Here is a 20,170-nt window from a genome sequence, read left to right on the forward strand (position 1 = left end):
ATCCAATTATTGCATGATCTAAGCTTTTTGACTGACTTTGCAGGTAGATAGACAGCATGTGTGTGAATGTGATGGTCCACTTTTTACAATTAAGTATTACATAAGGTATTTTTATTTTTTATTAAGACACACTCTCAGAGATCTTGCAAGTGAAGGGGGCCAACTTTAGTAGATTATTTGCCATAATTTATGATATATGAGTCTATGAGAAATGTTCCACTTCGTAGCACTGGTAGAGGCGGATATTCTTGTTTTTTTCCCCATTCGGCAGAACGTTTCCTCACTAAATCATACACGACTTGAATGCAGGTATTGTTTTGCCTTCAGGAAGTACTTAGGTGTTAATTCAATAAAACATCTGTGATAGGATGTTAGACTGTTCAAAAACTGAAAAGTGTAGCAGAGAGCTGTTCTAACATAACTGTTTGAACATATTGTGAGATTTCTTCTAAACTAAAACACAGTTTTACCCTGAAAACGAAAACCTTCCTGTTTATGTGCACATTATTATACTCTGAATGCTATAGTTATTGTTTTCTTTATTGTAGGATTAATTCGTCTATTGTGTCTGTAACTTTGTGTTTGAATTGTATTTTTTTTATGCATTTATACTATATATGTTTTTGTTGTACGCAGGTCTATCTTAAAATATATCTTGTTTTCTATTAGACTAAATGTTTAAATACAGGAGTAACATAATATAACCTCCTGACCTATAGACAGAATGCTCCCAACAGGAAGAGAACCATCGGATAACACATTATCTTTTCTTTTATCCCACCTAAAATAATCAGTCCACACGTTAGATACCTTTGTATTCTGTCGTCAATCCATGATGTCTTAAGAGGGCTGTCTACTTTTCATTGTTTTCATTATCACTCATTGTTGTTAGGGCTGTTTCTTCAACACATTTCCTGATAGGAATGCTTAAAAGACCTCCGGATGTAAAGCATTTAGATAGTCGGATAGTTAGAACTAGTAGAGTGACTGGTTGGTTGTAATGTTCCTTTAAAGGCCGCTGCCCCCCTGCAGCGTCGTCATTGCGCAGAACAGTTTGAACCAAAAAGCGGAGTGACCTTCCTCCGCTCTCAGTCTGAGACGGGCAGCACTGAAGCATTAAGCCGGTCACAGCTCCGACAGTCCCCCGCTTTAGCCTCAGAAATGAACAACAACTTAGTCGGAGATGAAGTCGGGTAAGATCCATTTAACGAAGCCTTCCACTGCGGACGCATGACACTGTGCATTGTTAACTTATAATTAGCGTGCTGACTTATCAAGCTGTCATCTGACAGCTAGCGTTAGCTATCAAGCTAAGCTAGCTGTAGTAACTTAGCGAGAGATCGCTAGCCCGAGGAGAGACGGACAAAAAAGTGAAAGTAGTCATCAAAGTGGCTCAGTTGTTACTGTTTTTGCTTACGGTGAAATACACCGTGCATGTCTGGAGTACTGCTGCGTATCTTGTCAGGGGAATGTAGGAAAGCGTAATTAGTTATTTCAGTGTTGTTTTCAGTTAGCACCTGAGCTAGCGCAGCTAACGCTTGCCAGCGAAGCGAGAGTCTCCTCTTCTCGACTTCGCCGATGCGAGGAGGGCATTTAGCGGGCACTGCTGGAGGATGGAGCCTCCTCCTCCTGCACTAACACCCACACTTCTGTCACAGCCGCTACAGTCATCACGGATGTGTGTTCAGCAGCGATCTTAATACATTAACTCGCAAGCTGGTTTTGATATTAGCGCCACTTAAACTGTCGTTAAACTTCCAGTTGTGCAGTCACCGGTCCGCATGCATGGAGCCGAGCAGCCGCTCTCTCGTCCTCCGCTCGGATACTCGGCGCTTCAGAGGTGGATGCTGGAGCCGCTGGTACACAGTCACTAGCTTGCTGCAGCTTCTGGACTCAGTTTGTCAGCAGAGTGCTGTGTTAGCTAAACGCTGTGGCTCTATGGCTCTGTCCCGGGGTAACTTACGTGGCAGGAGGTTCATACAAAAGACCGTTATTGTCGCGGTCATCACGGCCAGTGTCGGAAGTCCAAAGTGACCTCCACGACCAGGACTGGACCTTAACGTTGGTCACCATAAACCCGGTCAGCTGAAGCTGTGTGTGTATATCTCCCTGCTCTGCACCAGCGTTGGTGGCAGCGTTGCCTCATGTTGTGTAATATCTTTGTACTAAGCTCTTCAGTCAGCTGGAGCGTTGTTATGGCTCTGAAGCTGTGCTGTCAATCGTCTCCTCTGCCTGTGTTTTCAGCCTCTCCGTGCTTGTTATCATGCCTTTTTGTACGTGACTTGTATAACTATAAGTTTGTCCTTTACTCTGATTCAAAGTGATGGTTAACGATTGACTCATCTATCATTATATATCTACTCTTTTCAGGAAACTTTTTGTGGGAGGATTGGACTGGAGTACCACACAAGGTTAGTTACGCTGTTGCAGACACTTCGTGCAGGCAGCATTGTTCATTAACAGGAATTTGTCGGATGTATCGGATTGTTTTGCTGTCGGACTGAAGGACCTTGTTGGTCATTTGTTGGGCCTCTCGCTTGGAGTTTGAATCAAAGTTGAATAAAGTCTTAATAGATGATCAGGTTATAAGAAGTAGAGCTGGGCAATAAAATACTACTTTTGCATGTGACAGTTGGTGCTGTCATACAATAATTCAAATAAGGGTGTCCTGTATGATTGGTGTATGACAATCATTACCAACGTGGGTGTGGTGGTCTAAGAGATAGAGATGGTCTTGCTTATTTAGCAGCTATTATTGTCGCTGATATCAAGTGTATGATGACAGTGATGCACATCACATCATATGACATCAATTAGATAATTTAACACCACTGATGCATAATGAAAAGTATAAAATATCAAGATACGTTATTTACATTACATTGATAGAAGTATTGTTCCTCTTTATATAATGCAGTTTTCCTGTGTTTGAAATATGTCATTGGGATTTTCTCCATTTCCACTTTGCAAAATGACTAATGATCAGTTGCAAACTGCAAACCCCGGTGGTGGAGTCTACATTAGACGGTCTACATTGGGTGTATACATTCCCCAGCACAGACTAGCCCAGAGATGGGCTAGTCTTCAGTCGTTTTACTGGCTCATGCTTGATTGGCCATTGTGTAACTTTAAACAAGGGCTTGCCTGTGTTAACAGCACACTGCTAACATTACGATCTGAACCACAGCTCTGCCTAACTCTGAGCTTGTTTCCTCAGCGATGCCCCAGGGCTTCCCAGCAATGAGAAAAGCAATTACGATAGCCCTCTCCGAAGTGGCTCCTCGTTTGTTCAAGCTGGCACGCTTTGCTGCTGTGGCGTTACAGTAGTCCGTTGTATATTTGGTGCCATTTAACATGACAGTGTGTCAGTGCTTTGTTCGCTCTTTAGGAATGTCATAATGTGAGTTTTTTTATGTTTTTACATTAAAAGCCAATGGTAAAAAGCCCAATGTTATGCCATAAGACAAAACCACGGTCACTGGATGACTTATAGTCTTCCCTGTGTACTTTCATGGAGTGGTGCTTGTGTTTCTCCCCCAACACCTGTTTTACTGCAGGTTGGAGTGCTGAAGATATTTTCTTAGCATCATTTATCATAATGAAAGCATGAGTTCTATAAATCATGACCACACTTCTTTGTGTTCACGAGGCAAGCTGGATTGGGTTATAGCTCCAATTATAATTGCACTATAGTTGTATGTTTCTGTGCTAATTTTCATGAAGCACCACTGTTATGCAATTTTCTTTCTTTCTGTCCTCAGAGACACTTAGGAACTACTTCTCACAGTACGGGGAAGTAGTGGATTGTGTCATCATGAAGGACAAAACTACAAATCAGTCGCGAGGCTTCGGCTTTGTCAAATTCAAAGACCCCAACTGTGTACGGACAGTGCTGGAGACAAAGCCGCATAATCTTGATGGAAGAAATGTGAGTATTTTAAATCAAAGGAGCAGATAGTCGTATCAACCCGAGTGATCTGCCTGCGCATTGTGTGAGCAATGTGAAAAACCCTCGTGCTGCATTTCACCATTCAGAGAAGTTAGAAGTTATTCAAGGAGAAGCACAGTTGTTCTTGCCTGCTGGCGTTGGTACAGACAATGCACTTAGCTAAATATTGATTTTGGTTTGTCCAACAAGACTGACCTGTTTTAAGTCCAATTAGCAGAGATCGGCAGTTGAACCTGGACTTCTCTGAGATGGCAGAAAAGAAACTGCTTCTGCATTTCAGGTTTCAATAATTACTTATATCAATGCAGCCAGCTCACCGTGACTTATTGCTTCCGTTGCTCTGTTTAAGAAGGCGGAGAAGGGCGTAATTGGCCATATATTCAAATGAATGTCCGTACATGTGTTTCCCTGTTGTGTGAGGCGAGTCGATATACTGTGATGGGTTCAGTGAAGAAGAACATTTGAAGGTGCCTTTATTTGGGGCTAAGGTGGCACGTTTTCTCTCTCTCTCTGCTGTCAGATTGACCCGAAGCCGTGCACTCCCAGAGGAATGCAACCGGAAAAGACTCGAACCAAGGAGGGCTGGGTAAGAAAAATCTGATTTCTACTGGGTATGATAGGAGTTATATAGGACTCGGGTCATCCGTCTCTCCATCCCCTACTTCTGAGGTTGAGGTTGGACTCTCTTCACGGCCATGAGGAGACATTGAGCTTCATTTATAAAAACAGTCTGACTTTGACCTACATGTTGTTTCTTAGAAGAGTGCAATTTAAAAAAACGATCTACACGGCCTTAATGCCTTTGAGAACACTAGAAATTGGTTTGGGTGTTTTGATAAATCACAGAAGCATCAAAGAATCTCTGACTTGTATCGACCTCTATTTGTAATCGAGCGACTGCAACAATATCAGCAGATCTGTGGTCACGTTTTCCCAGATGTAACAAAAAGGTCTCATGAAGAGGTCGTAGTGGAACTGTAACAATACTTATGCATTGCTTTTTTTGGATGTGGAACCGTTTTCTTTCTTTTAAAAAAAAAATGGTGGAGTTTTCACGCCTTCCCAGCTAAAATATGTTGTTCTTATAACTGTTGTCCCTTGTTGAATAAAACTGAGAAAACACAAGTAGAACTAGAGACGAGCAGGATAGTGTGACACAGGAAATTGCTTTCAGCAGTGAATTTTTTTCTGAAAGGCAGAAATCTCTGCAGCAACTTGGGTAATTTCTGGTTCGATCAACGAGCCACTGCAGATCTATTATAGTCATCTTGTCCCTTTGGACGTCGATGGTTTCAGTTATTGCCCCTTTGCTGTCAATAAAACATTTTTTTGTATGTCCTATATTTAGCTGTAAGCCTAAATTGTATGTCGGAAGCTTTTACAAATGAAGCCCTTTGCGTTCCCACTGGAACCTCTTTTCACTGATTTTAAGTAGCCGCCACTGAATGTTTTTCCTAACAAAGCAGAAGATGTAATTGTTAAAAAATCATTGTTGTACGCAGCCTCGAGCCTTTGCAGTATGAGTGCAGTGCGCAGCAATGGTGAAATGCTTAGTGGTTGAGAGTAAGTGGAGGAAGCCGTGCGCTCTGATCTGTGGAGACTAGTGTTTGCATTGACATGACATGTTAAGAATTATACCCCGGGGCAAGAGGAGAACCTCATTTCTTTGAATAGATGATGGCTAACGTTCTCCTAGCCAGAGTGATCCTTTAACAGACATTATAATCCATACACTCCCTGTTTTCTTTCAGAAGGGCAGCAAAGCCGATAGCAATAAATCAAAGAAGATATTTGTAGGTGGAATCCCCCATAACTGCGGCGAGCCTGAACTCAGGGACTATTTCAATAGATTCGGAGTGGTGAGTATGGAGAAGTGCATAACGCCGTTCATATTAAGACTGCTTGAATAGATGTGAGAGTTGATATTTAGAGGGATGGGATAGGACAATTCATTATTCTTTCAAATTGAGGCAGAATATTTAATTGGAGTATGTCCTGTGATCTGAATGGAGCCACTGTTTCCCTTTGTCCCATCGAAGGTCACAGAGGTGGTAATGATCTATGATGCGGAGAAGCAGAGGCCCCGAGGTAAAAGCTGATCCCGTTTTTTCCTCCCCTCTCCACACCGTACCATCTTAAATCTCATGACAAACTATTCTGGCCCAAAGAGAAAAAAAAGCCCATCAAGCGCCAGATATTCAATTGAATTTAAAAGCCGTCAGCCATAACATGAAGTTTATGTACGGTGAAGACCCACAGTAAAACTCCAACGCATGTTGGATGAAACCCGTGTAAAAAGTCAACACAGCTTACAATCGAATGGGGAAATCTGACTCAACATTTCTAGAGGTGGAATGAGAAGCTTATTGTAACGTGAGATACACTGCTCTCCTGTGAAATTCATGAAATTACCTTCAGTGTATGCGATGGTTATAAATGTGTTACATGTAATCTGTCCACAGAACAAAACAGCAGATGGGACTTTAAAACCTCGTCTCAGCCTTTTGTCAGACGTTCAAATCTGACAATTGTTTCCTGCGTGACCTTGTGTGACAACATGAGTCTGCTCCATGAACACATTTCTGCTCTTACTACATGTGGAATTAAGAATTATATTTGGGGTGATTACGATAACTAATTAATTCAATTAGTTAATTATTAAATTAATTAAGCCATTTTTGAAAGTGTTTTTTTAATGGTAAAACGTGTGTCACAATTTCCCCAAACCCTTAAATTGATCATTTTATCCGACCAACATCATCTTCAGTGATATTGTCTGTTGTTGCCATGTTTGCTTTGAACAATTATAGAGATTCATTGATCTATCTCTAAAAGGAAGTTTGACAAAAAGAAAGTTTTAAGCTATTTAAACTTTGTAAGATTAAAAAAAGAAGAGAAGTCCATTTTAGAAGTAGGGATGCCCACAGTAGCCTCAATATAGCATATAAATATCAATATAGCAGAACTTAATATAGCGAAGAGATGTGTCATTTTAAAGAGTATAACTCCAGAAATACTAGGAAGTATCTCCTCTAAAGTGTATTAAATGCAAAACGTCCATTCCTTTAATTGGAAGGATGTAAAAGCATGTAATGTAAATGCCAAATTTTAGTCTATTTCAATTTTGGGAATTGTCTTTATGAACCTGTGATAATGCTGAAAGGCCAGTAAACTAAACTATAAAAAGATGTTGTGGAAAGGAGAGCAGGTGCTCCAAAAGCAGTACTTCATCACAACATGCATCTGGCATATTGAGAACAGTTTGAGCATCTAAAGGGGGGTTTAGTCCTTCAGAGGTTCAATATTACATTGTTATCATCAGAACAATGGAACTATTTTAACAGGTTTTACTTTTCTATCACAACATTCTTTCTAACCTATTTACTGACAGTTATAAATGAGACCTTTTTAAAATCCCAGAAGAGTTTAATTTCATCATTTATTTTATGATATGTTTATGACATGTTTATGACATGTGCCTCACTGGGAATCAGACCCTGTGCCACCGGCAGTCTCTGCCCGCTGACTTACAGTCTCGGCTGTTTCCTCTGTGTTTGTCCTACATAGCAATGATGCAGCGGCCACTGACCCACTACGTGTATTACTGCTCTCCAGTCCAAACCCCCATTCATCCTCTGTTGGGAGAAACCCAGAATAGTTTGTCATTGGAATTTAACATGTATTGCACCACTAACAACCATAACATAATCTTTAATAGTGTAAACAGTTTCTTTTACTAAAAACGTTAGACTTTCAACGTTGGAATAAGTTTTCTTTAACTTGCTATCTATGTAACTGATACGTGTATCTTATCTTAAATGGCGTAGTATGTGTTTTCCCATATGTAGAGAGTTAAGTATTTTTGTAAGTAAGCCCTTTTCTATTTTTCTTTCTTCTGTCCCCCTTCTCCTTGTGAATGGTTTGAATGTGATTAACGGTGTCTCTTAAGATTTGTCTTTTCTCCTTTAGGTTACTGTGCATTGACTGGTAGCACAGAGGTACAGGCCAAATGTAAAAGCACTCAAATTCTTTACCTGGTCAAAATGGGGTGTGTACAAAGTTGCATCAAATTGTGAATGCTCTGTGACTAGAGAGAGACAATGTGATGAGGATTTAACTCCAGGTTACTCGAGCAATAGTTTAGCAGCAAGAAACCCTTCGCTACGTCCCGCCCCTCGAACGCAGACTGGCCAATCGTAGCGTAGCATTGGGCAGGTCCACCCGGGTCTGACACCTATCCGACTGTCCTACATAGACTCTCATGCAATCGTTTCAGATTGTCTTCATTTTCAGGCTGGTTTTCATCTGCTAATTATTTTCATGATTAGTAGATTCATTTTTTTAATGTATAAGCTTCATTAAAATTTCCCAGAGCCCATAATGATGTTTTTTTCTGACCAATCTTACAAAAAACTAAGTATTTATATTCAAGAAGCCGAAACCAGTTTTTTATTAAAAAAAAATTTTGTAAAAAAAAAAAAAAATCCCTAACCCAAAAATGATTATTAAATTATCAAAATAGTTATTGTTGCTGCATAAATGATGATTTTAAATGATCTCACAGTTCTACGTTTCATAGTCTGAGTGATAGTCACTCCACAGCTAGTCTTATTTCACATCAGTTTTATCAGTAGTAGTAGTTTAAATTGTCAACTTGAGTTTGTAACCAAGACACGTCGCTGTAAACAAGATATGTCAAAGTCTTCAATGTGTCAACTTGGTTTTATATTTAGAATAAGGACGGGTCATTGACAGATGTTATTAATAGCAATAGATCATGAGGCTGGGGAACGCTTGGCATGGCACTAGAGGTCTCTAAAGTCTCAGTAGTATTGTCTTTAATTGGATTCAGGCTAGGTCCCCAAGTAGAGAAGCGCACACAACCCAGTTCTGCCATCGTGGAAAGTTTATCAAATTGAAAGTAGATCACTGCAGCGCAGCGCGGCCCGCTGACGCTCTATTGCACTGTTGCAGATAGTCGGATCAGTTTACTGAGCCCACATGTTGGTAGCGAAATGTTCTCACTCTTGTTGATGAACATTGTACATCCCCCATGAAAACTTTTGATCACAATCAGCAACTTGTGACTTTGGGGAACCAGTTGTGGCCTATATCTTTGTGTTACCGTTGTGAGCAATACTTTAATTATCCATTTTAGGCTTATCCTGGCTGACTCAAAAATAAAATACTGAATTTGGGAAAGCTTGGAGAAAGCTTTAGGCATTCTACAGTTTGTGTTTCTCCATATTTTTGTGATGCATTAACAATGGCTGCTGCGAGTGTGTGCTCCACAGCAATATACCAAGGGACAGATCAAGGTGGGGTTTGGATGAAACGGCATGAAGTAATATTGGTTCGATTGGCATTTATCAATGTTAAAGGGTGGAAGATGGACTTCATTAAATCAATTGCTGCACGTGTCGTTCTTCATGTTTAGCAGTTAAGCAGTCCTGTATTGTTCTCTTCACTAAATCTTTCCCTGCACAGTAAAGAAAGAAAGTTTCCTTCAATCCCCCAGGCATTAGTCTTGGAATTTGTGTTGTTCTGCGAGTCTGCGACATCATCCGAACCCCAGGAGCCTCTTGCTCAGTCTTGACGGATCCTCACTCTGCTGAAGCCCAATACTGTTCTTCATCTTGTGTTGTCACAACCCCCCTGCTACCTTGATTGACTCTTGGTCGTTGGCTAGGTTTTGGATTTATTACTTTCGAGGCCGAACAATCAGTGGACCAGGCTGTCAACATGCATTTTCACGACATCATGGGCAAAAAAGTGTGTAGTTGTAGTTTTATTTTACCCTTAAGATCAAACGGAGGCTTGGGCGACAGAGTGAGAATTACACTATGATGCTGTTTGATTTGGTCATTTGCGGCTGCAGCATCATAGAGCACATAGTTAACCTTTGACATCAAACAAGAAAACAACTGATCAGGCCACTAATTAATTTACTCATAATATTATTCTTGATAATAATATTTTTTGCTCTAAACATGTTCTGCCCTCTCACTTATTGCCATAAGTTATAGTTTCTGGAGGCACAATGATCCTTCACTAATGCTGATATATCACAGCTTCTGTAGTCGCCTAAGGCTTTGTTTAAATCGACCACTCCTTTAGGATGTCTTAAGTCCATTCGATTCTCCTAAAATATTAAAGTTACATCATTTTCTGTTTTATTACATAATTGCGATATAATACAGCACTTTGCTGAATATGAATCACCTAAAGGATTGGTCCAATCAGTTCCGTTTCTTTTGTTTTCTGATATGTTGTTGGCAGGTCACTTACACGTCAACATGTTTTTCTTTTTTTTGTTCGTTTTGAAAAGTTAAAGAAAAAGCTCAACTCGGTGACCTCAGTTGAAGAATCTCCATACTGTGTCTTTCAGTTTTTCTAAATAACAGATGACAGTTCTCTCTGAAATGCTGCTCGGGATGAGACACGAGTCGCACAATAATATTTGCATGTCACTTCTTAGTGTTTGTTTTTAAATCGGTGTGTGTACCAGGCGGCTGGGTTTACTGTGCAAAGACAATTCAGATTGTGTCAGGTAAGCTGTCCATCCGGGGAAAAAACTATAAATTCATTCTGGTGTTCTATTTAAGCACAGCTCCTAACCTTCTGGCACGCCTTGTATTGTTCTATTGCTTGTGGCAAACACCATCCACCTGGCACCTCAGCTGAGTAAAACAAACAAGTCAAAAATACAGTACTACTTGGTACATATCTGGCCAGGATTGGTCCTGGCACTTGGGCTTTAAAGCTCTCATTCATCAGCCCCGCTTTTCCCCCAATAGAGACATTTTGTAATTAGAAGCTTTTACAGCACTCTACAGAGATACCAGAGGAGAGACGGTCTCCTTTCCGCTTTCAGTAATGATTTGTGGAAGAAAAATATTCAAAGTCACACCGTGTAGTCAATCATATCGTATCATCACACGTGTCTTGTTTCTGTCCTTGATCGTTACATGGTCGCAGGGGTCTTTTAAATAGTTGAAGGTCAGTGTGCGATATTTGACACTCAAAGACCGTTGCTTATATTTATGCTTTGGGCTAAGGTTTTTAACTCTTATTGAAAGCGGCGCCTTTTTTTGTTGTTGCTGAAAAGCTCTAATTTGTTTCTGCACTGAATAGTGGGAGCGGCGTATTTTCTTTTATGGATTTGGGTCCAGATGAAGCATGAGTTTCTGTAAGTGGAACCCTCTTTGTTAAGTCATGTCAGTCAGTCAAGTTGTTTGTAAAAGTATGTTTGGGGTCTTTTGTGCTTTTATTTGAGGGTGGACAGTAGATGGAGGACACTGAATAAAGGAAGAGAGAGATGGGGAATGACCTGCAACCAGGGACGATGCCATTTAGTTATTTTTTAAGTTGTTTTAGTTAGAAACGGAAACGGAAACGTAAAGCTTTCCCGAACCGGATTTAAACTGGATTTTTGTTATAATAATCAATGCTATTGAGGCATTTGTATTGAAATGTCATTGATCGTTACATTAAAAAGATGAAACCTTGGTATATGATGTAGCCCAACCTGTACACTCTCCAGTGGTACCTCCACTCCTTGACTTTGCCCTGGTTTCCAGCAGGAATCTCGGCTTGACTTAATCCATTGTTCTTGACTTGACATTACCTTATGCTGGGACTTGAGGGAGGTTGGGAGATATGAGTTACTAAATTAGAAAGTGGAGCACATCAAACTGTGGAACAAATCCCAGTTCTGCTGTTGGGGACCGTACAGAAGTCATAGTATCCATCACTCGTAGCTGTGATGCCCACGGGAGAAAGCTCAGGTAGCTGCCGGCGGCGGGGCCACTGCCGGAAACATGTGCATGTAATTAGGTCGACAGAGAAGGAAGAGGGGAGGCTGGGGAAGGTGGCAACACTTTAAAGCGGGGAGGAATTTGTGATTCGTTTTCCTCCTGCAAGGTGACCCCAATAACTCAACCCCTCAGTCTATTTCTGGTTGGCCCCCCTTAGTCTCAGCCTGTTTCCTTGCTCTGGTTAACTGCTGGTAGCTTTGCCTAGTTACAGGAAGGACACTTTGTTGTTTTGGAGCAATACATTTATATTTGATCCAAGGTATTTCAACTTAAAGTCACCATTCTTACATTTGAGAGTCCTCCAGCAGCTAGCTGACATTATATTGAGGTCAAAGTGTGTCAGTCACTTGTACTCAATTGAAAAAAACAAAATTCTTCCCTTTGACACAGTATGAAGATTCAATTTTAGATTGACTGAAAAAAACTGTTTATTTATAATATTTGCATGTTTACCTTTTATATATTCTGTTAGACCTTAGATACAAATTTCTCTCTACATCCATTCCCCCCTCTAAAACTTATTCCAAATATAATAAAAATGAGATTCTTTATAAGCGTTAGAAAGGTAAGTCATGACCTTCCGTTAGATGTCTTTATCATATTTAGCGTAATTCATTGGAGGAAAGAAATAGTTCTATGTTTCTCAGGTATATCTTAAGAGGCTGTGATCTGGAGATGATGCATTTAAAAAAAAAAAATAAAGTTGATCAATTACTATCTGCATTATGATTTTGGCCACCATGAAATTCCCGCTTGATAATAACTACCTGAGACACATAGCTGCACAGCTCTCCTGGCTACACCGTAGTATAAACTAACGTAGTTGCCCCACGTTATTCCAATAAACATAAAGTGAGAGATTTCAAACTGGCCCAATGTTGAGATTAAATACTCAGTGGTAGGACAGCTCTGTCTAGGTGAGGCACTTCGTAGACCGTATACTGGTGATGCCAAATGTGCCCTCCTTGTCCTTTTGTACAGGTGGAAGTAAAGAAGGCCGAACCCCGTGACAGCAAAGCTCCTGGCCAGCTTGGCCCTGGTCAGTGGGCACCCAGGGGCATCTTGAGTGCAGCTAATGGTTGGACCGCACAGCCTGCCCAGGGCTGGCAACAGCCTTACGGGGCACAGGGTGAGTGGGGACAAGTCCAAGTGCTTGTAGTAACTGCTTAAATGTGTAAAAACCTGCTGCTTTACATTACATTTGTTACACTTTCATGTTGAATATTAAACTGGTTTCTGTTAACAATTTACATTCCAGTTATTGTCCCCAGATTAAACCTTTTTCTCTCTCTCTCTCTCTCTGAAGGAGTGTGGGTGTCGACTACTGGCCAACCGATAGGTAGGTGTTTGATCTCCATTTGACAACACAGAAATATATCTTCTCTTTATTTTAGAGAATTGGTTGTTTTTTTCAGTATGTTGCATAACTGTGAATTGATCTTATAGATTTTCAGTCTTATCTTGAAACGCTCGTGTCACAAAGATGGCCGTGCACTCTGTGTGGCCGATCGCATTGAACAGCACATGTTCTCACTGATTCATAATGGCTGAGGCTGCTGATAATGTGCTGCTTGACACAGATGGCCGTCTTGAATAGATTCCAGCCTCCCTCTGCTTTTGGTCAGGCTCAGTTTCATATCACCACCTCCGGGTCAACCTGCAAGGCTCGCCACAGTGTCGGCCATGTGCTAACTCACTCAGTTTAAGCTTGCGTTCTGCAAATTCAGTTTATAACCCAGTTATGTATCAACTGTCTGTCTGTTATTCAGCTGTTCAATAAGACACGTTCACATTCATCTGATATCACAGATATTACTAGTATTGCTTGTGTACTTACATATAAAACATATATTCATGTAAAAACATTTCTGTAAAATAGATCTGTTCTGTATTGGATCAGGCGGGTATGGACCTCAGTTGACAGCCAGCCGTGGAACCCCCACACAGCCTCCGTCACCTTTCAACGCATTCCTGGTCACGAGCCCGGCGGGTGGCTTCGCTGCACCTCAGGGCTACCCTCAGCAGGGCTACAGCACAGCACCTCAGTTTGGTCAGTAATACCGACACACTCGTACCTAACCCTTTTGTTGTTGTTTTGACATCACTACAAAGTACTTACAGGTGATATAGCATATGTAAATGTGACACTGTGAGTTAGGTGGACACATTAATTGAATCTATGTCAGGTTTTCCAGGCAGCTTTGCTGTTGCTGTTGTCAGGGAGGAACCTCCACCTTATCAGAGGTAGACAGAGTGACTCGCAGATAACCAGCATTTCATGAAATCTTGCTAAAAAGCCTGTTGGGGGGTTTGTTACCTTACAAGAATCAAGCCTATTATACGTCTTTGACAAAATGTTCGAAACAAACTGTGGAAAAGAAGTCCATAATGATGCGTTACAAATGTGTTAGTCACAGTTTGTTCCGGCAGCTGATATGTGTAAGAAAAATTTGGACGTACAACTTGTATTCTAACCGGCTAAAATGAGAAGAGACTTGGTGGATTGTTCAATACATTGACTCGGAGTGGTTTTTGTATGATGATGTGGTGTGGTCAACTAGACTAGACTATGTGTAGAAGATCATTTTGAACATAATATACCATCTGTGATAAAGCAACGGTCATATAAATGACCTTATTACTCTCCAACAGGTTACAGTTTCAGCACACCCCAAGCAGACCAGTATGCTCAACAGCTTCCTCCTCCGCCCACCACTCCAGGAAGTGCACCTCTGGGTTTTGTCCCGGCCACCACACCAACTCAGGACTTGAGCAAAGCTCCCACTGGGCAGCCTGACTTCTCTTATAGCCAGTATGGTAAGAATAGCATTGTGCATTAAGCAGTTTGCTGCCCTATTCTCTCCCATTTGATTTAAATTCCCTCCTCGGCCCTGCCCATCTCCCTGGATATTTGAATGGGTGCGACTACATCTCATGTAAGTGCATACCTACAACCCTTAGACAAGCAGGAGCTTGCTCTCGGTACCGTGTAGCTTGAACTGCTCCACATGCATACATGCTTCTTGCATACATGAAGGCCTCTGGGTCTGCGGTGAAGATGCTGCTGAAGTTTCACCATATCCAGGAGTCTTCAGCAGACATTTCTGTCAAGTTTTTCCGGCTGGGCTGTGGATTGGTAAAAAGATTGGTAGGTCTTCGTAGGTTTGAATTAGATCATCCTGCCTTGCAATGTTTGTTTTGTTTTCCATTTTTATTTAGTCTTTATTTTCCAGGGAGTGCAACCTTCCCCTGATCGACTGTACTTGACATTTGACTTGTTTCAAATGTTCTTCCCTCTAATTACTCCTCCTCCACGTCCCTCTCTTCCTCCCTGTTGATGACTTTGCTGCCTTCTTTTTCCTGGTCTTGGCACAATAGCCATAGAAGAGCACCAGCATGACAGTGTTATGGAATTAGGCATGTCCAACCTGCCACGCTACTTATCAAAAATTGTTCATCATGTCCATCAATTTATCACACCAGAGCTTTGCATGTTTGTCTGCAAAATGTGAACCTTGAGCCTCTGCCTTGTGGATACATGCAGATATTAGTAAGTCATTTTTTGAATAACGTGTCTTTGTGGTCTTTGAGATGGACTGTGTTCAGCCAGGATAGTTATTCCACCTGGATCTGTACTGAGCTGAATTCTTGGCCAAACTTGGCTAGAGACTTGAAAATTTGACATTTCATCAAGTCGCTTCTCGGAGATGATGTGCCTTACTTACTATTTGCTATGACTTAAAACAATTAGGAGGTTGCTTCTCCAGTGAAACACTCAGAAAGGCTGACACACTGTGATAACTAAGCAGCATCTGTGGAAAATGAACATGCTTCATTCAGCATTCACCCATTCAGTCACATAAACACACAGTCATGTAAGAGTCAGACGCTCATTTAGAAGCTGCATTCAGTCTTCTGGCTTACAGCTGCTTCACACTGCTGGATCCACATTTAAAGCAGTCGTGATCGCCGTCAGTCGTGACAGGTGCTCATCTTGTTCAGTGTCTCGTCTGTGCTTATCTTCCATCCAGCTTTTTGAATTTAGTGTGCGCTGCCTGTTCAGGCACTTAGTCAGTAGCAGCAACACAGTCTCGCAACGTTTTTATGAAATGAACAGAAAATCGGAAACGTTGTTGATGATGATGTGGACACAAATCACACACCTCTACCATGAAAGTAACAATAGCAGGACCTGGGTATGACAGTTTCACTTGTGTAATATTAGTAAATGGTTGAAGTTAGTTCGTTAACTTCAGTTAAGTTTGGCTCACGTGGAGTTAGGAAGTTAAAATAATTTGGTTAGAATAAAGATCAAACTAGTAGTTTTGGATGTTTCAATGCATAAATATTTGATTCAAGGCCAATCATTTTGTAATCCATAACCATATGTTATGAATTATTCCCACCTTCCAGGCAGGCACTGGCTTTTGCTCTCGTTATACTGTGTCACAATAAACATTTCGTTTATTTTCTTTTGTCAAAACTTCCGGGTGCATTCAAGAACATTGTGACATCGGAAATTTGAGAATTGACTGCCGTAGAGCGTCATATTTTGCTTCACTTTAGTTATGCCCATGTTGATTTATGGATCAGAATTTTCTTTCAACAGAATAGCTCATCAATGGAGTTCATTCTGACAATTTTGGGATGAGAAAGTTGCTTGAATGACCCACCAAGGACTCATTAAACTTTGATTACGCAAGTAACCTAAAGTTTTGAAAATGGTTGGTTGACACAAAACAATGATGAAAAGTAACAAAGATAAATCAAGTTGGTTGTCACAACATGCTGAAAGTAATCTAGACCAATGCCGGCTTAGAAAATAGGAAATCAATCTACAAAATGATGTCATTCTTTAAAAAAATGTTAATCAGCAACGTGAAGTCATATTTTATGGACTAAAACATGCAGAACCACCAGTGTTCTAGTTTTTGCTTCACTTTCATAACATTGTCTTGGTAGGAAAACATATTTCCTATGTTACTTGCATCGTAGCATATCATGCACATTTCACAAAATGTCCTGAACCAAAGCTGGCATGAATTAAAAAGTCAGGCATGCTAGCAGATAGCTCACACACTTGCACTCCATTTTGTTTTGACTTCAGGACGAAGTTGAGCAGTGATGCCTCTCAGAGCGTAGTGCAGACGCAGTAATTGAGTATAAGTGTGCAGCTCTGTCAGGTCAGTGAGGGGGGGGAACTATGTAGTTGGCCAGTAGTATCTGGGTTCAGTCAACCTGGTCTCCTCATCTCCCTGATAGGCTTGGGTAACTACCTTCAGGACCCCTCTGCCTACGGACCAACGCGTCCTTCTCACAGTTATGGTCAGGATGAGCAGGGAGGATATAGTGCAGGTAGGTGCCAGCATCGTCTTCTCAACCACAAAAGTCGCATTTGTTCAGTACTGTAGTGTTTATAGAGCTGCAACCTGGTTCTTTCCTCTTTTCTTTTGCTCTGTGTTTTGTATTTGCATGTACATACAAATTACTGTGTATACTCTTGTATAGTAAAACACAGCCACGACTGCTAGCTGAGAGGATTTAATACATTTACGTTGAAATTTGGCATCCAGAGCTCTAAGCAGTCGTCTCTCCCTCAGCGGCTGTAGCTTTACTATACCAAGAAGAACCATGTCCTCCTTTTTTGTCCAGTCTCTCTGTCTGCATTGCTTTGCAGATTATAAAAGGATGATCTAATTGTCAGAAAATGTGTTCATGGTTCAGTTGTCTCTATGCATCAGCAGTCCATTCAATCATTGTCTTTTCCCCCCATGTACTGTCTCCACATTATAGCTGAAGGGATGAGAAAGGAAAGAAGATTTAAAGAAGGAGACGATGGCAGTAAATTTACAATTTCACTTCTCTTCTCTCTTCTGTCGGGCGGTCCTGTTGGGACTGCTCTTGTTCTTCAGATTTCTTATGTTTGTTCCGTTCATGGAGCACGTTGAACACCCCAAAAATAAGTGTGGTATTTTCTAACTTTTCTCACCATATTTCTTTCTTTCTGGCTCTTGTCTTTCCATTCTAGTTATTTAAAAGGTCCTCCACTCCAGTATTTATCGGTGACATTTCAAAATCAGTGCTGACTGGATGATTCCAGGGCAGGAAATTAACCAGCAAGACGCTGGAAAGATTTGGCTGCAGCTGGTTTCCATATTCTACCATTTGGTAGCAAACCCCTCAGTTTTTTTTAACTTTAATGTCCTTCTGACTTTGACGGTGGCTGGTGAATTTTGGGTTGCACCAGCCTTTAGTTGGTTAGTTTCCTTCCCCAGGTGTCACTTTGGTTCCCTTGTTTGTTTGCAGGGGGGTGGTGCTGCCATCCAGTGTCTGAATAGAAGAACATTATGCGTGTTGCACTAATCATCAAGAGAATCAAGAGATTGTTTTCCTCAATGAAGCCCCCTTTAAGTGTTTATTTAATTCTCTATACATTTTAACAATGTTGCACAATAATGTTCAACACTAAAGGGCTCATTGAAGGAATACAGTATTTCAATCTAGAGAAAAAATCCACCAATAAACTTTTAAAGCCTTGACATCATTTACAAAATGCATATTTCATTTTTTTTAATCTATTAAGTCGTTTGGTGTGTCAGTTAATGTATGTATATAGCACTTTATCACAAACACATCTCAGATCCCTTCATTGACAAACAATTAAAAGATTGAATTACTGAACAAAGTAAAAATAAAAAAAGCTCATAAAACAAGACAGCCTGTTAAACTTGTCTATTCTACCCCATGGGTTATAAAGTGGTAAAAGTGGAACAAGAAGGCAGCATGATGATGATCGTTGTGACGTACCAACACTTCAAACAGCTGCAGTAGCACCTGTAATTGGTGTTAAAAGAAAACTAACGATTGGATTGTATAGTAAAAGGTGGATTTTTAACCTACCTACCAAATGACCATTTCATATCAGTTACGGAGCCCGTGTTACCTTGAATTCTTGAATAAACCTTTTCTTGCATGCCTCGATAATGAACTACGAATCAAAAAATTAAAAGTTGGTTGTTGAATCTAAAACTATATTATTTCCTTTAAGACATCAAGACATTTGTTTACCAACTTGCACAACTCGTGCAGTATAACAATATGATCTTAGCAAAAATGCACGTGTTTAGGAAGTACTGAGCACTGGATAAATGAGATTTGGACTTTTGTTATATAATAGTTTAGTAGACAACGTTTTCTTCAAGCATTCAAGGTAACATGGGGTGAGTAATTGATATGCAAATGATCATTTTGTGGGTGAAGTATTATTTTAAGATTAAAATAGTTTTTTACTTAGCAGTACTTTTAATGGCGTAAGGCTTCTCCCTAAACAGCGTCTGGTGACTCTGACATTAAACTCCTCCTCTCTTCCTCCTGCTTCCTCCTCTCTGTTGTGGTCCTCAGGGTACGGGCAGGACCTGACAGCCTTCAGTCACAGCTTCGCAGACCCCAGCCAGCCGACGGCTTCCTACGGGGCCCCGACAGCACAGCCCGCCCCCGGCCCCCAGACTGCTGCCACCGCGTTCGGCAGAGGGCAGAACCACAACATACAGGGCTTCCACCCGTATCGACGCTGACCCCCCCCCATCCCACTGGGCAGGGCCGCTGTGTAAAGTTCAACTAAAAAAAAAAAAAAAAGAAGTCAGGGAAATGTGTGTTCTCGCTAAAAAGCATAACTGGAGTTCTGGATTGTTGAATGCACACAGTTTGTGAAAGCAGGAACTTTAGTAAATTCAAAAGGGGTCTAAAGAAACCCAGGTTTTGTTTGCATAACTTAATGAACATTCAGCAGAGAGAAGCTTTTATCCCCTACCCCCCCCCCCCCACCCCATGTTTTATAGTAGAACTAAACTACTTTGCAATAATTTTGATTGTCTGTTCAAACACTAGCACAGAGACTATATGTAAAGAGACTTGCATATAAATATGTATATTTATGGTGGACACAAATGAAAACAGGGTCTCAAGTTTCCTCAGCTTTAAATTCTAGGGAAAAATGTTTTTATTTTTCATTTGGTGGATATTGTTTACTTTCTGAGCCTTTAAAGTTTGTTTAAAATGGAGATTATGAATATATATATTATACACAAACTGTGCAATTTTTTAAAAAGAGAATTTTGTACTATAAATGTACACTTTGCTTGTTTTTTTATTTAAAGATGTAGACTTCCCTCAGGTGGCTCTTTTGGGTGCATTTTTTGCACTTACGCAAAAAGAAAAAAAGGACAAATTATTACAAAAATAAATGTTTTAAGGATACAGTGCTTGTCCCAGATGTTTGTATTTGGTTGTGGATGTATTTGCTTCTGGTGTTTTGGTGGAAGACCTGCAAAGTAAAGCTGAAACAATTAGTAGATTCATAGGAAATTAATCGTCATCTATTGAATGATTCATTGTTTGGAAGAGT

At 40.7% G+C, this 20,170-nt stretch overlaps 1 protein-coding gene across 6 annotated transcripts; it reads left to right on the top strand.

Moving 5' to 3' along the window:
- The first annotated feature begins 1,049 nt into the window (after positions 1-1,049).
- dazap1 (DAZ associated protein 1) lies at positions 1,050-20,022 on the top strand. Of its 6 annotated transcripts, XM_076088206.1 has the most exons (14): positions 1,050-1,193; positions 2,371-2,411; positions 3,762-3,928; positions 4,470-4,535; positions 5,701-5,808; positions 5,989-6,037; positions 9,639-9,721; positions 12,748-12,895; positions 13,073-13,105; positions 13,667-13,816; positions 14,419-14,583; positions 16,376-16,379; positions 16,934-17,121; positions 19,168-20,022. In XM_076088206.1, the coding sequence occupies exons 1-14, from the start codon at positions 1,162-1,164 to the stop codon at positions 19,338-19,340; spliced, it is 1,407 nt and encodes a 468-aa protein (XP_075944321.1). In that variant the 5' UTR covers positions 1,050-1,161; the 3' UTR covers positions 19,341-20,022. The 6 variants fall into 6 exon arrangements, with proteins under 6 accessions (XP_075944321.1, XP_075944319.1, XP_075944320.1 ...); XM_076088202.1 differs by lacking the exons at positions 16,376-16,379; positions 16,934-17,121 and adding an exon at positions 1,762-1,859 and having other exon boundaries at positions 1,080-1,193; positions 5,704-5,808; positions 13,646-13,816; XM_076088201.1 differs by lacking the exons at positions 16,376-16,379; positions 16,934-17,121 and adding an exon at positions 1,762-1,859 and having other exon boundaries at positions 1,081-1,193; positions 13,646-13,816.
- Positions 20,023-20,170: the final 148 nt, after the last annotated feature.

The sequence above is a fragment of the Anarhichas minor genome, unplaced genomic scaffold (assembly GCF_050575085.1).
Source record: "Anarhichas minor isolate MPS153535 unplaced genomic scaffold, ASM5057508v1 ptg000010l, whole genome shotgun sequence".
In the NCBI taxonomy this organism is placed as follows: Eukaryota; Metazoa; Chordata; class Actinopteri; order Perciformes; family Anarhichadidae; genus Anarhichas; species Anarhichas minor.

Coding starts and splice junctions, on each gene's coding strand:
- dazap1 (XM_076088206.1), top strand. CDS start 1,162: ATGAACAACAACTTAGTCGGAGATGAAGTCGG. Junction 2,412..3,761: donor GGACTGGAGTACCACACAAG/GTTAGTTACGCT, acceptor TTCTGTCCTCAG/AGACACTTAGGAACTACTTC. Junction 12,896..13,072: donor ACAGCCTTACGGGGCACAGG/GTGAGTGGGGAC, acceptor CTCTCTCTGAAG/GAGTGTGGGTGTCGACTACT.